General features: G+C 39.4%; 1 protein-coding gene and 1 long non-coding RNA gene across 2 annotated transcripts in view; both read right to left on the reverse strand.

Annotated features, from left to right (window-relative positions):
• Plaa (phospholipase A2 activating protein) overlaps nt 1-14,529 on the reverse strand; it is a 32,888-nt gene extending 18,359 nt beyond the window's left edge. Inside the window, exons 1-6 of the mRNA XM_031377005.1 lie at nt 14,130-14,529; nt 5,616-5,809; nt 2,438-2,538; nt 2,232-2,352; nt 1,142-1,309; nt 693-828 (exon numbers count right to left, since the gene is read on the reverse strand). Of these exons, the coding sequence (XP_031232865.1) occupies nt 693-828; nt 1,142-1,309; nt 2,232-2,352; nt 2,438-2,538; nt 5,616-5,809; nt 14,130-14,479 (1,070 nt within the window). The 5' untranslated portion in view covers nt 14,480-14,529. The remainder of the gene's footprint in view (nt 1-692; nt 829-1,141; nt 1,310-2,231; nt 2,353-2,437; nt 2,539-5,615; nt 5,810-14,129) is intronic.
• A 4,759-nt stretch (nt 14,530-19,288) lies between these two features.
• Nucleotides 19,289-22,063, reverse strand: part of LOC116096239 — a 7,227-nt gene continuing 4,452 nt past the window's right edge. The window contains exon 3 of the long non-coding RNA XR_004120911.1: nt 19,289-19,459. This is a non-coding gene — a long non-coding RNA (uncharacterized LOC116096239). The remainder of the gene's footprint in view (nt 19,460-22,063) is intronic.

Here is a 22,063-nt window from a genome sequence, read left to right on the forward strand (position 1 = left end):
CTTCTCTATTTATGACACTAAAACCAATTTAATTCTCTCTTTTTTTAAATTTTTATTAATGGGAATCCCCAGAAACTATTGTTTTAAGCTTTATCCATTCCCCGTTTTTCTCTTAATTCTCTCATTCATTTATCCATTAGTATTGTGACCTCTAGTTGAACCCAATCTGCATAAGTTATAAATCCCACTTAAATCTGATCACATCTTGGTCAAGAGCTACAATCCTTTAACACTAAGCATCAATTCTAAAAAAGACCTAGCTTGAATCTTAGCCATAGATAAGCCCACCTTTCACTATATCCCAACCTTAATCCTGTATTTCCCTAATCTAAACACAGAACATTCACTTCGAAAGGGAACTTATTACCTCATTTATCAGAAATTCTAATTTCCATTACTCAACTTCCAAAATCCAATTTAACTTCTCCAGAAAGTTTTTCCATACAGATCTCTATTTTTTCTAATTTCTTCGGTATTCAGTGTTTTTACTATATAATTTATAATATAATACTATATCACAAAGTAAACACTAGTACTTGGAAAGTTCTTATTATTGCTGTTTTACTTGATAACAAAAATGTGCAAGCAATCCTCCAATTCACCTGAAACTCGTTTGGTTTCCCTCTGCACACTCAAGGACCTCCCAACCACCTAGACACAGAATATGTATTGGCTGACTAGAATATAAATACCTCGCACCAACCACAATGTCACCATTGTCCAGTACACAGCAGCACCATATAGACTGAGCTGGGAGGCGGATTGTTTGGGTGCATTCCCCATGTTTCCATATTCTTAGAGATCTGTCTTCTGCAGTTGTCACAAAATCTAAAATTCATGAAAACAGAAGAAAGAATTTGTTTGGATAAAATTGAGTATATTTATAAACAGTCTTTCTTCATATGTATACTAATTTAAAGTTAATTTTAGATTTTGTAACTTATTACAACTTCAAAATCATGTTTTTATTCATTTCACATTGTACACTCTATTCTTTGGACCAATTAATTATACAAAGTCTTTCCTCAATCACTCAAGAGCCTTTTTAATAATATAGCCATGTACTCTGAAATAATATGAAGGTAGTAAAAGAATCTCAAAATTGGACTGTAACAGCACAAATGTCCTAAGGTAATCTTACCTCTAGAGTTTGGAAACACAGATATGCTATAAATATAATTTGTATGTCCATAGTACACTTCCAGACACTCGCCAGTGATCTGCCACCTTCTAATACTAGCATCGTTTGCACAGGAAAGAAATTCTGTCTCACTCAAGATTGCCAAGCCTCTTACACAGTCTTCATGCCCTAAGTTTAAAAAAGAATACAATTCAATAAATGCACCACTTGGTTGATTGCACTATGCAGCTTATTAACACCATAAAAGTTACAAGTGAGTGGTAAAATCTACATTTTCAAGTTATAGAAATTTATTTTCTCCTGTAGAAAGTAGTCTGGTAACTAGGCCATTTAGCAATATTTTTTTTAATCTCTAGTCTTATCTTCTTGACATGATTTCCTAAACTCTCAAGATATGTAGACCAGGCTTGACCTCCAACTCACAGAGATCCACCTGCCACTGCCTTCTTAGCACTGGGATTAAAGGCATGTACTGCACTACAACTTTAACCTTTAAAGAATAAATAAAGAGGGGCTGATGAGATGGCTCAGCGGGTAAGAACACTGACTGCTCTTCTGAAGGTCGTGAGTTCAAATCCCAGCAACCACATGGTGGCTCACAACCACCCATAATGAAATCTGACACTCTTTTCTGGTGGTCTGGAGATAGCTATAGTGTATTCGTTTATAATAATAAATAAATCTTTAAAAAAAAAAAGAATAAAGAAGAAAGCCAGTAAAACTCACACTCAAAATATTAATGGCCTACAAAGAAATAAAGAATAGTGTGACACTCCTATCAGACATGACAGAGGCTAATGATGTAGTTCAGCAGGAAAGCTTGTGGTTAAAGGTTCAAATCCCCAAAGCTAAAAGTACATAAATAAATAATCATACAGTATACTTTTCACTGTATCAAAAAGCTCTAGTTCATATCCACACCAAAAGTTTCATGCATTACAACATACACAAAATCAGACTCATACAAATGGCCTCAATTATACAGAGTTTTTTAAATTATCACTTTTCAGGTTCTAAATTTTCGAGGAAACAATTGAGCAGGTAAGAAGCTGTAATATTATGTATTACAAAACCCTAACCCTGACATTACCTGAAAAAGTCCTCTCACATCTTCCAGCCTTCCATAGTTTAATTGTCTTGTCTGCTGATCCAGTTAGCATTAAGCCCTGTTCAGGTAAAATCTTTACTGCCCATACTGCAGCTGTATGACCCTGTAAGGAAAATGGGTGTCAACTTAAGATGCCACAGAATCTTCATTTTCATTTATTATCTAAAATATTCACACAGAAACAATACCTGTAATGTCATCATGCATTTGTCATTCAGCCAGACTTTAGCAGTGGTGTCCCATGAGCCACTAAGTAATGTCCCAAATTTTCCAGAAGAAAGACTACAAACTAAGGGAGAAAATGATTAGTTAGTACATTTTTATGTGAGCAAATGTTCAACCTGGCAATCTTTTGAAGTATTGAAAATTGTAAGTAAATCTGTGAAGTAATGGTTTCTTAGCCAATAAAGTTCTATTCAGTGGAGCTGCAAAGGAACACGGAGATCAAGATTATAAGCTTTGGTGCCAGAATGTCTAAGGATAAGGCCTAGCTGAGCCATTTATAAGCCATGTGGCCATAACAGTCCAAGTGTTTTGAGATATTTTTGTTTTTTAATTTATTCTTATTTTCATTTATATATATATGCCTGTATGGGTGTATGCCACATGTGTGCAGGTGCCTGTAGAGATGAGAAAATGGCCTTAGATACCCTGGGAACTGTAGTCAGAGGCAGTTGTGAGCTACCCAACCTTCATGAGAGTCAGGTAAGAACTAGCAAATGTGGCTGGAGAGATGCTCAGTGGTTAATAGCACTGACTGCTATTCTGAAGGTCCTGAGTTCAAATCCCAGCAACCACATGGCGGCTCACAACCATCTGTAATCAGATCTGCCTCCCTCTTCTGGGGTGTCTTAAGACAGTTACAGTGTACTTATAAATCTTTAAAAAAAACAAACAAATAACAACAACAAAAAAGAAGTAGCAAATGGACCTTGAGAGGGTCAGAATTCAAAACATAAAAAAGATGTTGAGTCAGTCAGCTCAGCAACTCTAAATCCTCATTAGGTAGTTGATAGTAAGAATTTTTTGTTTAAGTATAATTATGATAATGTGGTTATTTCCTCCTATTAGGGAAAAAAGTTGGGGATAGGGAGAAGGGCCAGAGAGTAAAGTGTTTCCCTTACAAGGAAGCGCAAAGGACTAAGTTCAAGCTGCAGAACCCATACAAAAATGCCAAGGGGCTAAGAGTGGTACACGCTTACAACCCCAGTGCTAGTGAAGACTCGCAGATCCCTCAGGCTATCTGGCCAGGCAGCTTAGCTAACTTGGCAAGCATCAGGTTACTGAGAGTCCTTTTCTCAAAGCTAAAAAGGTGAGAGTGGATAGAGGGCTCTATAAGAAGAGACATTTGCACATAGGCCTGACAATATTAGTCCCATCACTGGAGCTCATAAGGAGGAAGAGAACTGACTCCCAAGTGTTATCCTCTGACCTTGCATGTGCTGTGGCTTACATCTGCCAAACACTCCTAAAATAATTTTATGTAGCTAACCCTGGCTAGCCCCAAACCACCTCTACCTCAAAAGTATAGGATTAAAGGATGCCACACCAGGCCCAAAGGCGGGTAAAAAGGTGGACAGCAGTAGAGGAACAACACCTAAGGCTGTCCCTCCCTGCCCCCAGAGTCATTCATTGTTTAGTAAGGGGGAAAAAAAATCAGCAAATCAATGCACATAAACTACTTGTTTGTTCATAACCCACAAAAGCCAGACAATTTTACCTTAAGTGACAGGGGAATATTAAAACTACCTTTGGTGACATGTAAAAGTACATGAAATACACATTTCAAGTGTCTATAAATAAAGATTATTCATGGGGGGTGGGGAGGGCTGGAGAGATGGCTCAGCAGTTAAGAGCACTGACTGCTCTTCCAGAGGTCCTGAGTTCAATTCCCAGCAACCAGATGGTGGCTCTCAACCATCTGGAATGGGATTTGAAGTCCTCTTCTGATGTGTCTGAAGACAGCTACAGTGTACTAACATATACATAAAAATCAATGCTTTAAAAAAAAAAAAAAGAAGCCAAGCAGTGGTGATGCACACCTTTAATCCTACTAGCACTTGGGAGGCAGAGGCAGGAGGATTTCTGAGTTCGAGTCCAGACTGGTCTACAGAGTGAGTTCCAGGACAGCCAGGGCTATACAGAGAAACCCCTGTCTCAAAAAACCAAAAAAAAAAAAAAAAAGATTATCTATTGGGCCTGGTGCAACCTAGGAGGCTAACGCAGGAAGATGACAAGTTAAAGGTCTTCCTATACTGTATGTACCATGAGTCCAAGAGTACCTTGGGCAATTAAGATCAGTGCTGAACACTTACTTACCTATCATGTGAGAAGCCCTAAAGATTTTTCGAAAAAACAGACATTTTGATTTATGCTTTTGTGTGAATTGAGGAGTTATAACAGCCATATAGTCTAAAAAGTCTAAAACATTTAATAACTAACACTTTACAGAAAAAGTTTGCAAAGCTACATATTGAAGTACAGGGCGAAAAAAATCAAGAATTTCATTTTAAAATAAAACCATGGTAGGGTAAGAAAATTAAATAATATAAGCCACTAATAATTCTTAAAGCTAAAGCTAAGTAAACTCATGGGGGAGATTGTTATACTATTTACTCTTGTAAATAGTACACATATTTATTTATAACTCACTCTAAAATACCAAGTCTATAATTTGTATACATTTAAAACTTGGAAAAATACAAAAAAAAAAAACCTTTAAAATTTGTATCATTCTGCATTTAAAATATTACATATACACAAACATCTTTACTCTGTACAGGAATTAATTTAAGTGTTTATAAATCATGCCCCAAACTTCTACATATACTATACAAAGTATAGGGGCTGTGAGATGCCTCCGTTATTAAGAGTGCCAATTGCTTTTCCAGGGATCCTGAGTTTGGCTCCCAGACCATTATCTAGTGGCTCACAACAACCTATAGCCCCAGTTCTAGAAGTGTTGTTCTCTCTGATCTCCGTGGGCACCTGAACATAGAGGTATATACCCACACAGACACTCATACATAATTAACTATCATAAAAATAAACCTTAAAATGATAAAATAAGTATACATGACCACACTGATGTAGCATATCATTTTATAAGAAAGAGCTGTGATATTTTTGAATAATATCAGATCCCTAAAACTATCTGATCCCAGAACAAAAAGGAATAACTACTTGAATATACTAGTCTCTAAATCTGCAAGTAAATTTATAATGGAAAATTTACAGAACTCAGATGGTCCAAATGGTTTCCACTAACAACCATAGCTAAAAATATAAGGAAGAAAAAATACATGGATTGTCATTCAAAGTAGTGAAATTTCTTCAAATACAAAAATACCATCATATTATACTTACCAGTATCTTTGTGACCCTTTAAAATATAAAGTGGCATTGGACTGTCCAGCGAGAAAATGCAAATATTGTGGTCATTTCCTCCAGTGGCAATTAGTCCATGAGGATACATGTCACTTGAGGGTATGATACACACACAAGACACAAAATTAGAGTGGCCGCTCATACAGTGCATTTCTGTAAAGCCCCTGTTAGGACTGGAAAGAGAGGATCATTAATACAAACACACTTCCCCCCTAGCTTACTGTAAGACATCAAACATAAAATACATTCATTATGACTCAGTACACAGGTTGGATAGTAATTCACCATTCAAAGAATATACTGTTTTTAATTAAACATTAAATAGCTATGTTACATGAGTAAAGGATTATATATCAGATTGGGAAAAATCTGATGTGATTTCTCAGTATGAGTATATTGATTAACAGGACAAACAAAGTAAAAAGCAGGGGCAAATGCCCTTTTCTCATTCCCTACCACCTTTCTACTCATCAGGTATTGCTGCTCTAAGAAATCTTTGGAGAACTGAAACAAAAAATTAAGATAATGAAATCCACTGTCAGTATAATATATATAATAGATACATCTGAACAACTAAGAATGGCTATCATTTTTAGAATGCAATAAAAATGAGATACCAACGTACTATTTGGGGGAGCACAATACATTAATAAGTGCCTTAAATTATAAATGACTGCCCACTTCTCACATACATCAATCTTTTAGCATGCCCACCTTAAATAAATCAAACAATGATACCATATACTATGTAGAAAACAATAAGCTAGTAACTAAGAGGCTCATACAGGTATAGCTCTAGCAATAAAAGAGTTCACAATCTACGTGCAACAGCTAAGGCAAGTGTACATGATGAGATTAAACTTATGGACAAAAACTGAACAGTTTCATTTCTTTCCCAAATCGCACTAACTAACCATCTAACTGTAATAGCAGTTCCTGGTTCAATAAAAGCACTGCAGGGAGGATGAAGGTAAAAATAAACAAAAATATACTTTTCAATACTGTCAAAATAGCTGTGAACAAGTAGTAAAGGCCTAGGAGACCTGTGAAAAATGATTTCTACACTGGTTGCAGGTTTAGAGGAGAATCAATGTACTAATCAGTCCTCTCCCCAAAAGGACAAGAACTGCAGAGACCCCCCATGAAAATTCTAGCTGATAGGAAGAACCAGGATTGTTTTTCCCCGCTTAGACAGCAAATGCCCTGGTAGTCAAACCCAGAGCCTATGAACACAACATATTCAGCCTACTGAAGCTAATTTTACTCAAATTTAGCAACTGGAACAGTAGTAGCTGCTGGTGTCAGCCTCTAAATCCACGATGAGTGATCCTCACATATAGTAGACTGACTGCACACAGAAGTCAAAGTGTGCATAAAGCATCATGTCCTCCACACAGCAGAGATCAGTTCTCTGATCACTGTCTGCTATTCAAAAATAGGTGGCCATTGTTGAAACTTCCTGTCTGCCCTGCTCATACAAACTGCCTCTCCAACTGGTGGTTTATAAGAAATTTAAAGGACTGACCATTTTGCCCCTTCAGCATGCTCATTACCTATTTTTAAGAGCCAGCAATAAAATCCAAGATATTAGTAGTCAGGTGTGGTAGTATATGTCTGCAATACCAACACTCAGAGGATTTAGTTCAAAGCCAGCTTTGGCTACACAGGTAGAGGCTTTCTCAAAATACAAACCATCTTAAAACAAGGATATATTCAAAAGCCAATTGCATATACAGGGATGTTACAACTGAATGGGCATGCTGAGGGAAAATACAAGTGAGAAAAGATCACATCAAGTATACACATTGGGCTGGGATTTGACACAAGGACACTGAACAGCAAACCATCAACAAACTCTGGCTTACTCAAAGAAGCAAAATAAATCACTAGAAGTGGTTTCTGAAAAAGACCAAAATGCCAAATGGCAGGCCTACTAGTCAAAAAAATCTAAAACGGGCATCCTAAGAGACAGCTCATTAAATATTGGTGCTTGATGACCTGAGTTCAATCACTCAGGCCCACATGGTAGAGAATAGTTACTGTTGCAAGTTGTCCTCCGACCTCCACAGAGTACTGTGGAAAGTGTATCTTCCCATATATACACAATAAATAAAATGTAATAAAATAAGAGAGGAAGAGAGAAAGAAAGAAAAAAGAGAGAAAGAAGGAAAGGAAGGAAGGAAGGAAGGAAGAGAAAGGAATTAATTTTAAGATATCAGGCTTGCAAATAGAGAAATGGCTCAGTTGGTAAAGTACATGCTGTGCAACCATCACTGAGACCACCAAGTCTAGATCCTTAGCATTCATGTAAAGCCAGGCTGTGGCCTAGGTCTGTAACCTCAGCAATAGAGAAGCTAAAATAGGCAGATTCCTAGAGCTCAGTTAGCAAGCCAAACTAAATAGATGACCTCCGGACTCTGTGGGAGACACTGTCTCAAAAAAATGTGGACAGCGATTGAAGACATCATCACCAGCATCCACCTCTAGCTTCCATATACATACAAACCCAAGTAAATTTCCCATTAAAAACAAAACAAGAACAACAAAACCTTTGAAGTCATGGCTCAGTGGGAGAGTAAGTATTTTACATGTGTTAGAGTCTTTGTATAATTTCCTCTGTACACTTATACAAATAATTCTTGAGGCAGGTGACATGGAGCCAATGTATTCAAAGTGTTAACACCTGCATGTGCGCATACACACAGAGACACACACCAAACAAAACCTACCCATGAACAAATGGTGCTATGTCTTGTTCAAATGTTGTTCAAAAAGGAGGTAAATGAAGACATTTCCAGATAACTAAAGCAAGTGAATTTCATACTATCAAGCTTGCCTTCCAAGATGTATGTGTTTTCCATATGAAATGAATTCAGAGTCATGTGAAGAAAGACAGTCCTCATCTGTGCCAGAGGTACAGACCTATCTATAATCTTAGCAATTGGGAGACCAAGGCAGAGTTTCCAGCTCAAGGTCAGCCTTCAGGTAAAGATGCTTGCTCATAAGCCTGACTGGCCTGAGTTCAATAGCCTGAACCCAAGAGCTGTTAGGAGAGAACTATTAGTTCCTACAAGCTACACACACACACACACACACACACACACACACAAATTTCAGAGTTTTCAGTTACTTCCCAAAATCAACTAAATAGATCTAAATAATAATAATAAAGCTAATATAGAAAATAATAAAATACTGGGCATAGTTGTTTATTTGGGTTATTTACAGTGATCTATTGGGTTCTTAGTTTCACAATTTGGCCTCATTTTCTTCTTTTTATCTTCCCAAGTTCCTACCAAAATATTTTACAAGGTAAGCATTAATTAACTGTTAAGTCAATGAGAAAATACTTAAGAAGGAGATAGAGGCAGAGCAGGGAGACAGCGACCCTCTTCTACCCCATGAATATCTGAAACTTTTGCTTTAGAAAAAGTCTTGAGGAGAGGGAGGTAGAGTAGCACAGACACACAGGAACCATTGAATCTTGGAGTGTAAGGACATTTATATCACGGCCCAAGATTATAAAAAACAAAACACCAGCGGCCAGGCCAGTATCCTGTTGGCAGACCAGCAAAATAAAATAGCTCCCCAGAGAGTGCCACTTTAGTAAGGTTTTCAGCCAGCAAGCCCCACCCAAGAACATAGCTTTTTAGATCTTCATCCTCAGAACTGACCACATAAGAATGAATAACAGATACCCAGAGAAAACTTCCAGCATGAAACTGTAGTGAGGTGGGAAAACAAAACTCTGGAGGAAGCAGACCACCAAGGAGAAAGGAACTTAACAACTAAAAACCAGTACTCATTGCAACCCTAGAGACATGGGAAGGCACTGCAAGCATGAGCCAGAGCCTAAGTTCAAGTCGACCCACTAGAAAGCAGCACAGGGAGAAAAGCGGAGTAGAAAACAAACTCAACATCTGAACACCAAGTTCCTAAGAAGGAAGACAGAAAAGAAATGGAGAAAGAAACCAACTGTTAATTTGAAAAAGTTTTGGGAAGAGGTTATCAAAGTTAAAAAGTCAACTAATGATCCAGGAAAACAGATGAAAACAGACTCCTTTTAAAGTGTGCACATGGGAGAGAGAATAGGTAAAAACGTAGGATGGTTTAGACTTCTCAACACCCTAAAATCAATAAAACAATGGAGCAATGCTGCAAAATCTAGATGGAAAATTACTTCAGGATTAGAATTGTGGAACCACTACAATTGTCACTACTCTAGCAAGACAGAAAAAAAATGTTTTCAAACTTGCAAGTCTGAAACAAGTACCTCTGTTATTGATAAGCTACATTCAGGAAGTGCCTAGAGGATGTACTCCAGTAAAAGCAAGAGATGAAGAAAAGCAAGAAGTAAAAAAACTAAGGGTGGCGGTGACGCATGCCTTTAATCCCAGCACTTGGGAGGCAGAGGCAGGCAGATTTATGAGTTCCAGGCCAGCCTGGTCTACAGGACTGCCAGGGCTACACAGAGAAACCCTGGCTCAAAAAAAAAAAGAAGTAGAAAAGAAAAAAGAAAAGAGTAGAAAGTGAAAACTACTGTCTAAATAACAGAAAGCCAACACCAGCAGTCTAAAGAAAGGGACAGTTAAGTTACCCAGGACTACCTGTGCTCCAGTAACAGGGAAGAAAGCTTTCACTGTCAGAAGAGGAAACCTTAAATTATCCAATATTTTAAAATGTCAATTTAAAGAATTTCAAGTAGGGGGCTGGAGAGATGGCTCAGCAGATAAGAGCACTGACTTCTCTTCCAGAGATCTTGAGTTCAATTCCCAGCACACCACATGGTGGCTCACAACCATCTGGAAAGGGATCAGATGCCCCCTCTTCTGCTGTGTCTGAAGACAGCTACAGAATTCATATACATAAAATAAATAAGCAAATCTTAAAAAAAAAAAAAAAAGAACAAAGAAAGGGACTGCAATACTCTTTAAAGGGGAGTTGCTGGAGAGATGGCTCAGCGGATAAGAGCACTGACTGCTCTTCTGAAGGTCCTGAGTTCAAATCTCAGCAAACCACAAGATGGCTCACAAACATCCATAATGAGATCTGATGCCCTCTTCTGGTGTGTCTGAAGACAGCTACAGTGTATATAATAAATAAATAAATCTTTAAAGAAAACAAACAAGAGAATTTGAAGTAGAATTAAGATAAATACATAGAAAACTCAGCAAATGGAAACTCAAACCAGAGGAAATAAAACAATCACAAACATTGATTTAGTCAAGCTAAGCAAAGGTCAGCATACAAAGAAAGACAGCTGAGCTGGGGGTGGGCAGAAAACAGGTGACACTAATTTCAAATGTTCCTTAGTAGAAACTAACATAATTCCTTAAAAAAAAAAAATCAATGCATAAATATTGCAATGTTGCAATTTACACTGACATAGGAATAAAACACAAAATGAGCAGTCAGATAAAAACACTGCCTCTAAGGAAAGGAAATCTGGGATGGGAGAGAAAAGAAATTGGCTTTCCTAGCTAACCCCATAGAACCGTCTTGATTTAGGATTCAAGGTGCTCAGTGTTAATCAGAGGAAGAAGTTGCTTTTTTACTAGCAGAGTAAAGAAAGATAAAATGCAAGGTCATAAATTTTAAATTATATCTTCAAATATGGGTAGCTTTCAAGAGGCCAATCAATACAAAGACAAAGGTGCTGAAGCCATACCTCATCTCTCGCACCCCAGAAGTTTGTGACGGAGTAATGAAATCCGATTTAGTGTGTTGCCAGTTTAAAGAGGTCTGAAGCCGTGTAAAACCATGGCATGCTGCTGGTCTAGTTCATAAGACAATGCTTTCTCTGCTAAGCTATACCTTTTGTTTTGTTTTCAGTGGACTTTGGCTAAAACCTAGTTGTTTAGTCCACCCTAAAAATCCAGCTCTTTTCTACCTCCTAAATTCTCCCACCATTCTTGGTTCATCTCTTCACTTACTACTACCAACCAGGATCACATCTACAACGGACATGGAAAACAAATTTCATTTACTGCTTGATTTCCAATATAGTACAGTCCTTCATTAACTCAATTAATATACCATGAAATAAAAACTGTCAGTGGGCCAGCTGCAGACTCCTTTTATGTCATGAAAACTATTGCTGAGATGCAGAGGCTAGTCATCGAGTGACTGAGACACTAGCCTGAAGAGCTAGGAATGACAACAGCCTTAGCTGCAAATATTGATCACAGTTGAAAGATGGACAATCAAATTTGAAGAACAAAAACACCAATAAGAAGAACCAGTTTTTGTTGTTGTTGTTTTGAGACAGGGTTTCTCTGTATAGCCCTGAAGTCCTGAACTAACTCTGTAGACTAGGCTGGCCTCGAACTCAGAAATCTGCCTGTCTCTGCCTCCCAAGTGCTGGGATTAAAGGCATGCATCACCATTGCCTGGCAAGAACCAGTTTTCAAACATCAGATTATTTCAGTGTAAAGTTCCTAGGTAAAAACAACCCCTACAACACAGTTTAAAGACAGGACTCAACTACTCAAACAGGTATCCTTTAGAATAGGTAACTCCTTAAACCGATGTTTTCATCCTTGTAGATGCTTCTACTGGACTTAATTTCATTTGTTGTGCACTGAATTCAGGGTCTTATGTAGGCCAAGCAGTGAGCAACGTGCTATAACCGCAATATTTCTGAAGTTTATTTAATAAGAATGAGGACTGCTTTAAAGGTACAATGTTCATCAATAATTATTACTAGTTTTACTAAGTGGTTTGGGATGTTAAGACTCTTAATAGTTGGAAGAGACTATGTGAGGCCATATCCAATTCAACACAGCAGTTTGCTCTGTAATATTCTCTCTACTCTCCCATCGTCCATTGGCTGCACTGCAAAAGCCATCAAACAAATCTACTCCCATGCTTTGCCTTTATACCTTTCTACAAGTGACAAAACAGAAGTCCTTAACAACTAAACCAAACCAAACCACTCCCTGCTTGAAACACAGTGTTCTTTCTAAAAAGATTTATTTATTTTATGTATGAGTACACTGTAGCTGTCTTCAGACACACCAGAAGAGGGCACCAGATCCCATTCCAGATGGTTGTGAGCCACCAGGTTCACAACCTGGGAACTGAACTCAGGACCTCTGGAAGAGCAGTCGCTGTTCTTTAACAGCTGAGCCATCTCTCCAGCCCCCAACTCAGGTGTTTTTCCATATAAGCCATCTCTCCAGCCCCCAACTCAGGTGTTTTTCCATATAAGCACTACAACCTGGCTCCTGCTAACCATCAAAACCTGTGCTCAAGGCGTACTTGATCTTCATTCTGCCACTCTGGAACCTAGCTAGCCCTTCCACTTCAAAGTTCCCCCAAGTCCACCTTCCAAGATCAGCTTACTCAATCTAATCAGAGATGTCAGCTTCAACACACACACATGAGGAATACCTCCAAGAAAAAAAAGAAAAAGAAAAAAAAAAGTTTCCTACAAATATATTTTCCCGCCTAACTATATTCTTGTAATAATAAAGTCCTGTAAGTCTACCGCGCCCGATCTTGTCTGATCTAGGAAGCTAAGCACGGTCCGGCTTGGTTAGTACTTGGGGGAGACCGACCGCCTGGGAATACCGGGTGCTGTAGGCTTTAAAAAAAAAAAAGTCCTGTAAACTGAGAGAACCTGTCCTCCTGTCTGTGATGTCTTTCTCCCCAGGAGATATATATATTGAAGTATCTCATCATCTAAGCTCAATTTATCTTCCTGAAATCAGAAATATGTTAACGGTCATAATTTTTTTGACTAATCAGGGCTTTAAACTCAACTTCTGATACTGATTTGGGCTGGATTTTAACTTTTTGGTTAACTTTTTTTTTTTTTTTTGGTGGTGCGGGGAGGGACTGGAGGCAGAACTTCAAAGCAATGGTATTTTTTTTCCTCCTAAAGAAAATAGGACATTCCTACACAACAACAACATTTGAGGAGGTCCATCCTCTCCTCCCCAAACAGACTATAACCTGGACAACCAAGAGAGGAAACCATGTGTAACTCTCTGCAAAGCAATTACTGAGAATTACAGTCTTCAAAAATTAAATCTGAGAGATAACTAGAGAGCAACTCCTGAGATCGGAGCCGAGGAGCAAGCCAGATGTTTTCACAGCATCGAAACTGGGTGGGGGGAGGGACGTTGGGGGGGACCGCAAGTAGCAATAAATACTAAAGTCTAAAAAGAAACCCAAGGGATTATCTGCCAAAGCTGAAGGCCCTAAAAGTGTTTTAAGATGCTCGTCCAAGGTCAAGTTGCCCGTTAGTGGCCAAATTAGGACCAGCAGCCAGGTCCTCCAATCCTACACTCATTCCCCTCCCTCCCCCCGAAATCTTGTCGGTTTCACAGACAGCTCCGGGAGTGCCAGAGCTCCGGAATGGGCAGGGAGGCAGAAGCAGTGCGGACACCGAGAAGGGGGAAAGATTCAGGGCAGGGAAGGAGGGTCACTCCTCCCACGTGTCTGGAAGCCTGTGGTCCACCTGCTGGAGGTAGGACTAGCAGCGCTCACCTGTCTGGAGCCCAGAGGCGGGTGGTACGATCCCGGGACACAGACACAAAGGCTCCTGGCGGGTAGAGACAGCACACCAGGCCCCTCACGTCCAGTTCATGGCCCGGGAGCGAGCAGCTCAGCCGGTATCTGGCGCTGCCGCTCGCCATGGCCAGCGTGGATCCGGAGCCCGGCTCCCGGGTACAGCGCGAGACTCGTCCACAGGCCCGAGCCGGCGTGCGCCAGGCTGCGGCCCGAGACCAGCCTGCAGAAGAGGGGCGCCGGAGACCGGAAGAGCCAGTCAGCCGGTGCGGAAGGACGCGGGGGAAGGGGCGCGCCGAGCGAACTGAGTGACACAGCAACCCTAACATACACACCGGAATTCATCATCCGCCGCAGCCCGCGGTGACGCAGTGTGTGTGCGTCGGGCTGCTGAGCATCACGGACCGAGGCTCTCTACCCTTCTGCGCCCTGGATCGTGGGCCGAACAAAGGACGGTGAGATCAGGAAATTCTGCGTAGGTGCCGGAGGTCCGGGTCCGGTCAGAACCCGGTCCATTTCAGAGAACGACCGAAGATCTGTAGTAGTTTAAGGGGGTAAATAGGAACTACAAATCCCACAATGCAGCGCGTCCCGAGTGGCTCGCCGGCCGGCGCGCTGAATCCGGGTGTTTTAAATCTAGGTGCTCTGCTCTACTACTGTAGAGCAAAATTGCTTATTTGCCTTACGTCACGATTCGTTTGCCCATTTTCTACATGACCCTGGAGAGTCTCCCAAGATTTTCATCAGTTAATTGATTTTTCATTTAAGATGACTGAATCTGAAGCCAAAGTGGGGACTTTTAATCAACTTGCCTTCATCTCACGCTACCTCTATGTTCTTTATCTATAGTAGCAGATTTTGCAAATATGATGGTCCAAGTCTAGTCTTCCCTAACGTGACCACTGTTTGCCCGAGGTTTGGCTCAGAAGGTCTAAGGTGAGGCAGAAAATGCCTTTAATTATTTAAAAGGTCTTACGGTAGCTCGGGCTAGCCTAAAACTGGTGGTTTCTTGCTCCAATCTCTGAGCGCTGAAATTACAGGTGAGAATATATATATTTTTAGCCAAAACCCGATGGTGTTGGTAGGTGTCTCACTACATTGCATTGAGAGTGTCAGCCTATATTGTAGTTAAAGTTAGCCTTCCGTATTGTAGCACGGCATGCATCACACCACAGACCTTTAAGTTGCCAAAACCAATTTACGTGTTTTTCTTCACTCTTTTTTTTCAGGATTTATTTTTTTTAATTTTTATTTTATGTGTATGAGTACACTGTAGCTGTACAGATGGCCATGAGCTATCATGTGTGTCAGCGTAATTTACTGAAGCAGTCAGACGCACGAGGAGAGGGTGTCAGATCTCATTACGGGTGGTTGTGAGCCACTATGTGGTTGCTGGGATCCCAACTCAGGACCTTCAGGAGAGCAGTCAGTCCTCTTACCCGCTGAGCCATCTCGACAGCCCCTTCCTCACTCTTCTTAAAACCCTCATTCCAGGCTTGAAATCACTATTCCTTTGTGTGTGTGTTTCTCTTGACTTTATCTTGTTCTTTTTTTTTTTTTTTTAAGATTGATTTATTTATTTCATGTATGTGGTCATACTGTTGCTGTCTTCAGATACACCAGAAGGTGGAATCGGATGCCCATTACAGATGGTTGTGAGCCACCCTGTGGTTGTGGAAATTGAACTCAGGACCTCTGGAAGAGCGTCCAGTGCTCTTAGCCACTGAGCCATCTCTCCAGCCCCCAACAACTTTTTGTTCCTAAGAATACACTGTTGTGCCGGGCAGTGGTGGTGCACACCTTTAATCCTAGCACTTCGGAGGCAGAGGCAGGCAGATTTCTGAATTCAAGGCCAGCCTGGTCTACAGAGTGAGTTCCAGGAGAGCAAGGGCTACACAGAAAAACCCTGTCTCAAAAAAACAAAACATAAAAAAAAAAAAAAAAAAAAAAAAAAAAAAAAAAAAAACAATAAAAGAAAACCACACTGTTGTATAAGGCCTTTCCCATTTCCCTAATTTATTTTACTAAGGTCATTTCCCTTAAGCGTGTGTCTGCCTCAGCCATGTTGAATTTGTCATCTTTTTAAACACACCATGTTTAAAGTTGGTGTTTCTAGGTTCCTAAAACAAATAAACAAAAACTAGTGCTTTGGGAGGCTGATGCAGGAGAATCATGAGATTGAAGCATAGCCTATAGAGTGAGTTCTAGGTCATTCTGGATATAGGAAGAATTCCATAAAAATTTCTTAAGAATTCCTATCTTAAGAAAGCATACCACCCACACACACAAACATCACACACCACAAATGTCTCACACACATACACACACCACATGTCTCTCACACATACCACACACATATACTCTTCAACAAACACACACACACACAAACTGTAATCTTTTCTCCATCTGTCACAGTTTAATGCTGTATATCTTCTGGACCTTCCTAGTTCCTTTTTAGATCAATATAGTTTTATTTATTGCCACTTTAGTGTTCATGGTGTTGTAACATATTTGTATAGTAATCATTTCTGCAAGATTAAATTTTCTTAGGACATTTCATTCTTTTTCAATCTTTTTGTAGTTGCTGTTATTTTGTTTTGTTTTCCTTTTAGTTTTTATTATATTTAGTCTCTCTGGGTGTATATTTGTGCATTCCTGTATGTGTGTGTCTGTGCATGCACCAGGACATACATATTGAGAGGTCAAAGAACAACTTACAAAAAGTGGTTCTTTTTTCTACTGCATGGTTCCTGAGTATCTAACTCAGGTCCTCAGGCTTGGTGGGATGGTAAGCAGCTTTACCCACGCAGACATCCCAGCAACCCTGATTAGTTTGGTTAAACAGTCTCACACTGACCTTGGCTATGAGCAAGTTCCAGGACAGCCACAGCTACACAGAGGAACCAAAATAAATAAGTAAAAAGAGAGAGAGAGAGAGAGAGAGAGAGAGAGAGAGAGAAAGAGAGAGAGAAAGAGAGAGAGAGAGAGAGAGAAAGAGAGAGAGAAAGAGAGAGAGAAAGAGAGAGAGATGATGTTATATATTATTGTTTTTGTTCTTAGTATGATGCTTTTAGGATGACTTGGTTTGAAAAAAAAAAAAGCAGCCTAAATTCAGCTGGACTTAGGAGGCAGAGTCAGACAAATTTCTGAGCTTGAGGCCAGCCTGGTCTATATAGGGAGTACTAGGACAGCCAGGACTACCTAGAGTAGACTTTGTCTCAAAAACAACAAAAATTCAAATTCATTATTGAAAAACTAATGTAAAAGATATGGAAATAAAGTTGGGGTCAGTATGGCCCAAAGCTGGTAACTTAGGACAAATTTTTCGAAATTAAGAAAGAATTTTAGCAATTAGTAATGACATTTGGTGTATCATTGGTGTGTATGAAATTATGATAATAGAATGTAAGTAGGGAACTCTGACCTCTACTGCTTGCTAGTATAAACTGACAAAACAAATATGAGAAAAAGTATACAGATTGCATACACAGAAGCAATCACATAGTATAAATGCTCGTGACCCCTAAATGATTCACGAGTGGCCAATGTTTTGACATTGCTATGGCACTGCCATGTTCAAATCTATTGGGACACATTGGAAGCTATCCTGTGGCCCATGGGCACATGTTGAGCATACATGATAGATGCTGATATACCTCATGTCTATAGGTGTGCAAAGCTTTTTTTTAAAGACTTTATTTATTTGTTATAAATAAGTACACTGTAGCTGTCTTCAGACGCACCAAAAGAGAGCATCAGATCTCATTATGGGTGGTTGTGAGCCACCATGTGGTTGCTGGGATTTGAACTCAGGAAGAGCAGTCCGTGCTCTTACCTGCTGAGTCATCTCACCAGCCTGGTGTGTTAAGCTTTTGTTTTTCTTTTTTTTTTTTTTTTTTGGTTTTTTTCGAGACAGGGTTTCTCTGTATAGCCCTGGCTGTCCTGGAACTCACTCTGGAGACCAGGCTGGCCTCGAACTCAGAAATCCGCCTGCCTCTGCCTCCCAAGTGCTGGGATTAAAGGCGTGCGCCACCACTGCCCAGCTTGTTTTTCATTATAGAAGTTAAACTCAGGGTTCACATGAGCATGATAAGCATCCACTACACTATATTCCCAATCCTCTTCATGTCTAAAGGGAAAAGAAATTTGGAGTTATTGAAAATACTAAGTGGCTTTAGGCAGTTTTTGTAAAAGGTCAGTACGTTTGAAAAGCACACAATGCTGGGACAAAGTCTGGATGACTCAAAGAACTAACCTCAGTTTGTGGGTGATTCTCTAAGGGACAGTCGTGAAAAAATATATTCAGCTATGCTGACAGACCCTGGGCTTTTCCCTGCAATGTGAGTTTAGTCTTCTCTGGTTAATGAGATTTTTCAGTAGAAAGATTCAGGCTTTCTGTTCCTTTTGACTGCTCTGGTCAGGTTCAAAGGTAGGTTTGCTAAAAGTTTCTTCCTGCATTGAGAGTTGGGGAAAGTGTAGGAAGTCAGAAGGACCTCAATTTTAAGGTGGTTTTAATTTAGCAATATACTATACTTCAAATCAAATTGCAAATATTTTAAAAGAACAATATTTTAGGAATATTGTTTTCTTAGGTCTCAAAAAAATTTCCCCCCTTCCCTTTCTCCCTCTTTCTCCAGTCCCCCTCACTCCACCCCCCTTCCCATCTCACTCCAGGCCCCTGCTCGCTCTGGGCCCTGCTAGGTCTCAAAAATTTTAACTTCTTTGGCCAAAGTGCCAAACGCTTGGATTAATTAAGATACCAAAATATAGGTGATCCTCAACTTATAAAGAAGCTGCTTTCTCACATGTTGCAAATGTCGTAGCAACAATGTATTTAAGAAGCCAGAGAGATAACTCTGCAAGTAGAGATGCTTGTCATACAAGCCTGACTACCTAAATTTGATCCCCAGAACCCCAGTAAAGGTGCCAGAAAGGAACTGACTCCACAAAGTCATCCTCTGATATCCATACACACTGAAGTGTATATATACTTCTGCAAGTGCGCGCACACACACACACACACACTACTCATAGTGACTAAAACTTTCAAAAATGCATTTAACATTAAATTGAGCTATCAAGTATCATTGTTAGCCTAGTCCATCTTAGATATACTTAGAACATTTGTATTAGCCTGCTGCTGAGCAAAAGCTCTTGGCACAAATTTTATTTGATAAGGAAAAGTTCTTAGTCTGTTGATTAATCACACTCAGAACAATCATGCATTTGTGATCCACCATGGCTGGCTGGGATCCTCAGCTTGCTGCAGTTCAATATTGCAACAGAATATCATATCATATTCCACCAGTCTATGGAGAAAAAACAAAATACCACACATGAACTGTGGCTTCTACCTAATATACATCACCTTCATGTTATCATATACTTACAACCACCAAGGTTCAACTATTAATAGTTAGGAGCCATATGTTTATACATGAAATAAAATGGTAAAAGTGCATGAAGGTAACATGGCAGGAATCTTGTATTCACAGTTCTTTAAAACTTGAAGCTAAGAATACTTCCCCCAAAAGGGTAATTGTTAAAAGTCCAAATCCCTTGGAACAGAAAGGGGAAAGATAAAACGGACATCTCTTTAAAAAATGCTTTGTTATGCGTGTATGCACATCCACCACCAACGTGTGCCATGGTGCTCATGTGGAAGTCAAAGGACAACTACTATTAGTTGGGGACTTCTACTACTGAATGGGGACCAGAGATCCAATTCAGGACCTCAAGCTTGGCAGTGGCACCTTTACCAGCAGGGCAGTCTCTCTGGCCCTGGATTTAGCTTTATTGTTTTGTTTTGGTTTTTGGTTTTTGGTTTTTGGTTTTTTTTTGAGACAGGGTTTCTCTGTGTAGCCTTGGCTGTCCTGGAACTCACTCTGTAGACCAGGCTGGCCTCGAACTCAGAAATCCGCCTGCCTCTGCCTCCCAAGTGCTGGGATTAAAGGCATGCGCCACCACTGCTTTAGCTTTAAAAATGGTTAGCAATGAGCTGAACAAGGACAACTACAACAGCCATGCTAATGTTGTCAGGGAAAGCCCTCAAGGCCTCAACTCTACACAAAGAACTGTTGGTAACTAAGGAAAGCAGGTGTTGGGAGAAAAGGTTTTCACTAGGGAGGAGTACATCAGTTGGTTAGCTGATATTGAGTGTTCATGCCTGAAAATATGCATACAAGTACCATCAAATAGACTGAGCAGGTTGTATCTATGTATTTAGGAACACACACACAAACAAAGGCACACAAATGCACAGCAGCAATTAATGAAAAGAGGCCTGAATATGAAGAAACAAGGAAAGGTATTTGGAAGGGTTTAGGGGAAGGAAAGGGCAGGGGGAAATGATTATAATCTCAAAAAAGAAAACATTGCAAAAAAAGTTAGCGTCAGCAAATTGTAATTTAATCATCTATATAATTTTATCATTACAGTTGTCCACATATTCTTATGTTTAGTTGCAGGAATATCAAAAGAAAGTTTTATTTTTCCCTTTTTTGTAGAAAATTGACAAATTCACAATTTCATAATCAATGGTTATAAAAAGATATTTTAACTAGAAATCTATTTTACTAAAAAAATTAGCAGCTTATCAGAAATATAGATTGGCACACTTGTATTGCTCTGTGTTGTCAGAATTCATTGAATACAAATAAAAACTTGTTGGCTTTTGCTGCCAAGTGCCACTAATTTCATTCATAGTCATGACCATTGTCGATCACACATTCTTTTATTTCAGTCCTATGTAGTAGGATTTTCTTTTATTTCAGTCCTATGTAGTAAGATTTTCTTAGTATCACTGTACTACTTTTTTATGATCTCAATGAAAGGTTACATCCCTCATTGGTATAATGTATTCAATAAGCTCATGGGTCTGGATTTCTGATGTGGTTTTGATATGGCCATGTATATCTGTGTGCTCTGTTTAAGAAACTCATGTTCTTCTTAATTACATGATCTGTCTGTGCCTTGTCCTTTGTGTTAGACAGATGGTAATTGTTCACTTGCACAGATAAGACTGCCTCAGCTTTTACTCTCAAACTGAAGCAAATTGCTATCTTATAAAATGGAGTTACTCGGCACATGGCCCAGCCTGAAAAGTACTGTTTTATATGATGTGGGTGATGTGGAGTTACTGAAGAAAGGTGCAGCATGAAATCTATACAGCTGATTGTGTTGTACTTACCAGCAATGTAGAATAAGAAAGAGCTTTTAAAGCAAATGTAGTTCAACATTGCTTTATATGATGTTGCATAAGATAATAGCTGTTGTCAAGCTTGGAACTCAAAGAGAACAAAGATACTTTCCTGAAGCTGACAAACTTTTTCTTGCTAAACACTGAGGAACTCATATATTTTCATATGCTTTGGAAACATTGTGCAGATAATTGTTTAATTCATTTAGTAAATGTGAACATTAATTGTGCTCTTTATTTACTTTCTTTGTCACAAAAATATAATAAAAATACATTGTTTGCACTAACATCCAAAACCTCAAAAGGATAGTGCCCAACTCTTCAAGCCTTAACCCCACCCAGTTTTCTCCTCTGGAGGCAACAATTCCTACTGCTGTCCTGTATGCTTCCTAAAGATCATTTATTTATATGCAAGAACCTGTTTGCTGTGAACACCTTTTCACTTTTCTTTAACCATATATTCTAAATACAGTTCCATGTTGTTGGGAAAGAAAAGAACTTTCCATCTACCCAATTGTGTTCAGTATCTTGGGATCATACAAATTAACAAAGCAAAACCAAAATTGGGCATAGGAATGCAGGTTTGTAATCCCAGCACTTGCAGGTTTAAAGTCAGAAGCTAAGTAGCAGGTTCAAGACCAGCCTGGAAGTCAGGCAGTGGTGGCACACACCGTTAATCCCAGAACTTGGGAGGCAGAGGCAGGCATATTTCTGA

Source organism: Mastomys coucha, unplaced genomic scaffold, assembly GCF_008632895.1.
Source record: "Mastomys coucha isolate ucsf_1 unplaced genomic scaffold, UCSF_Mcou_1 pScaffold18, whole genome shotgun sequence".
NCBI lineage: Eukaryota > Metazoa > Chordata > Mammalia > Rodentia > Muridae > Mastomys > Mastomys coucha.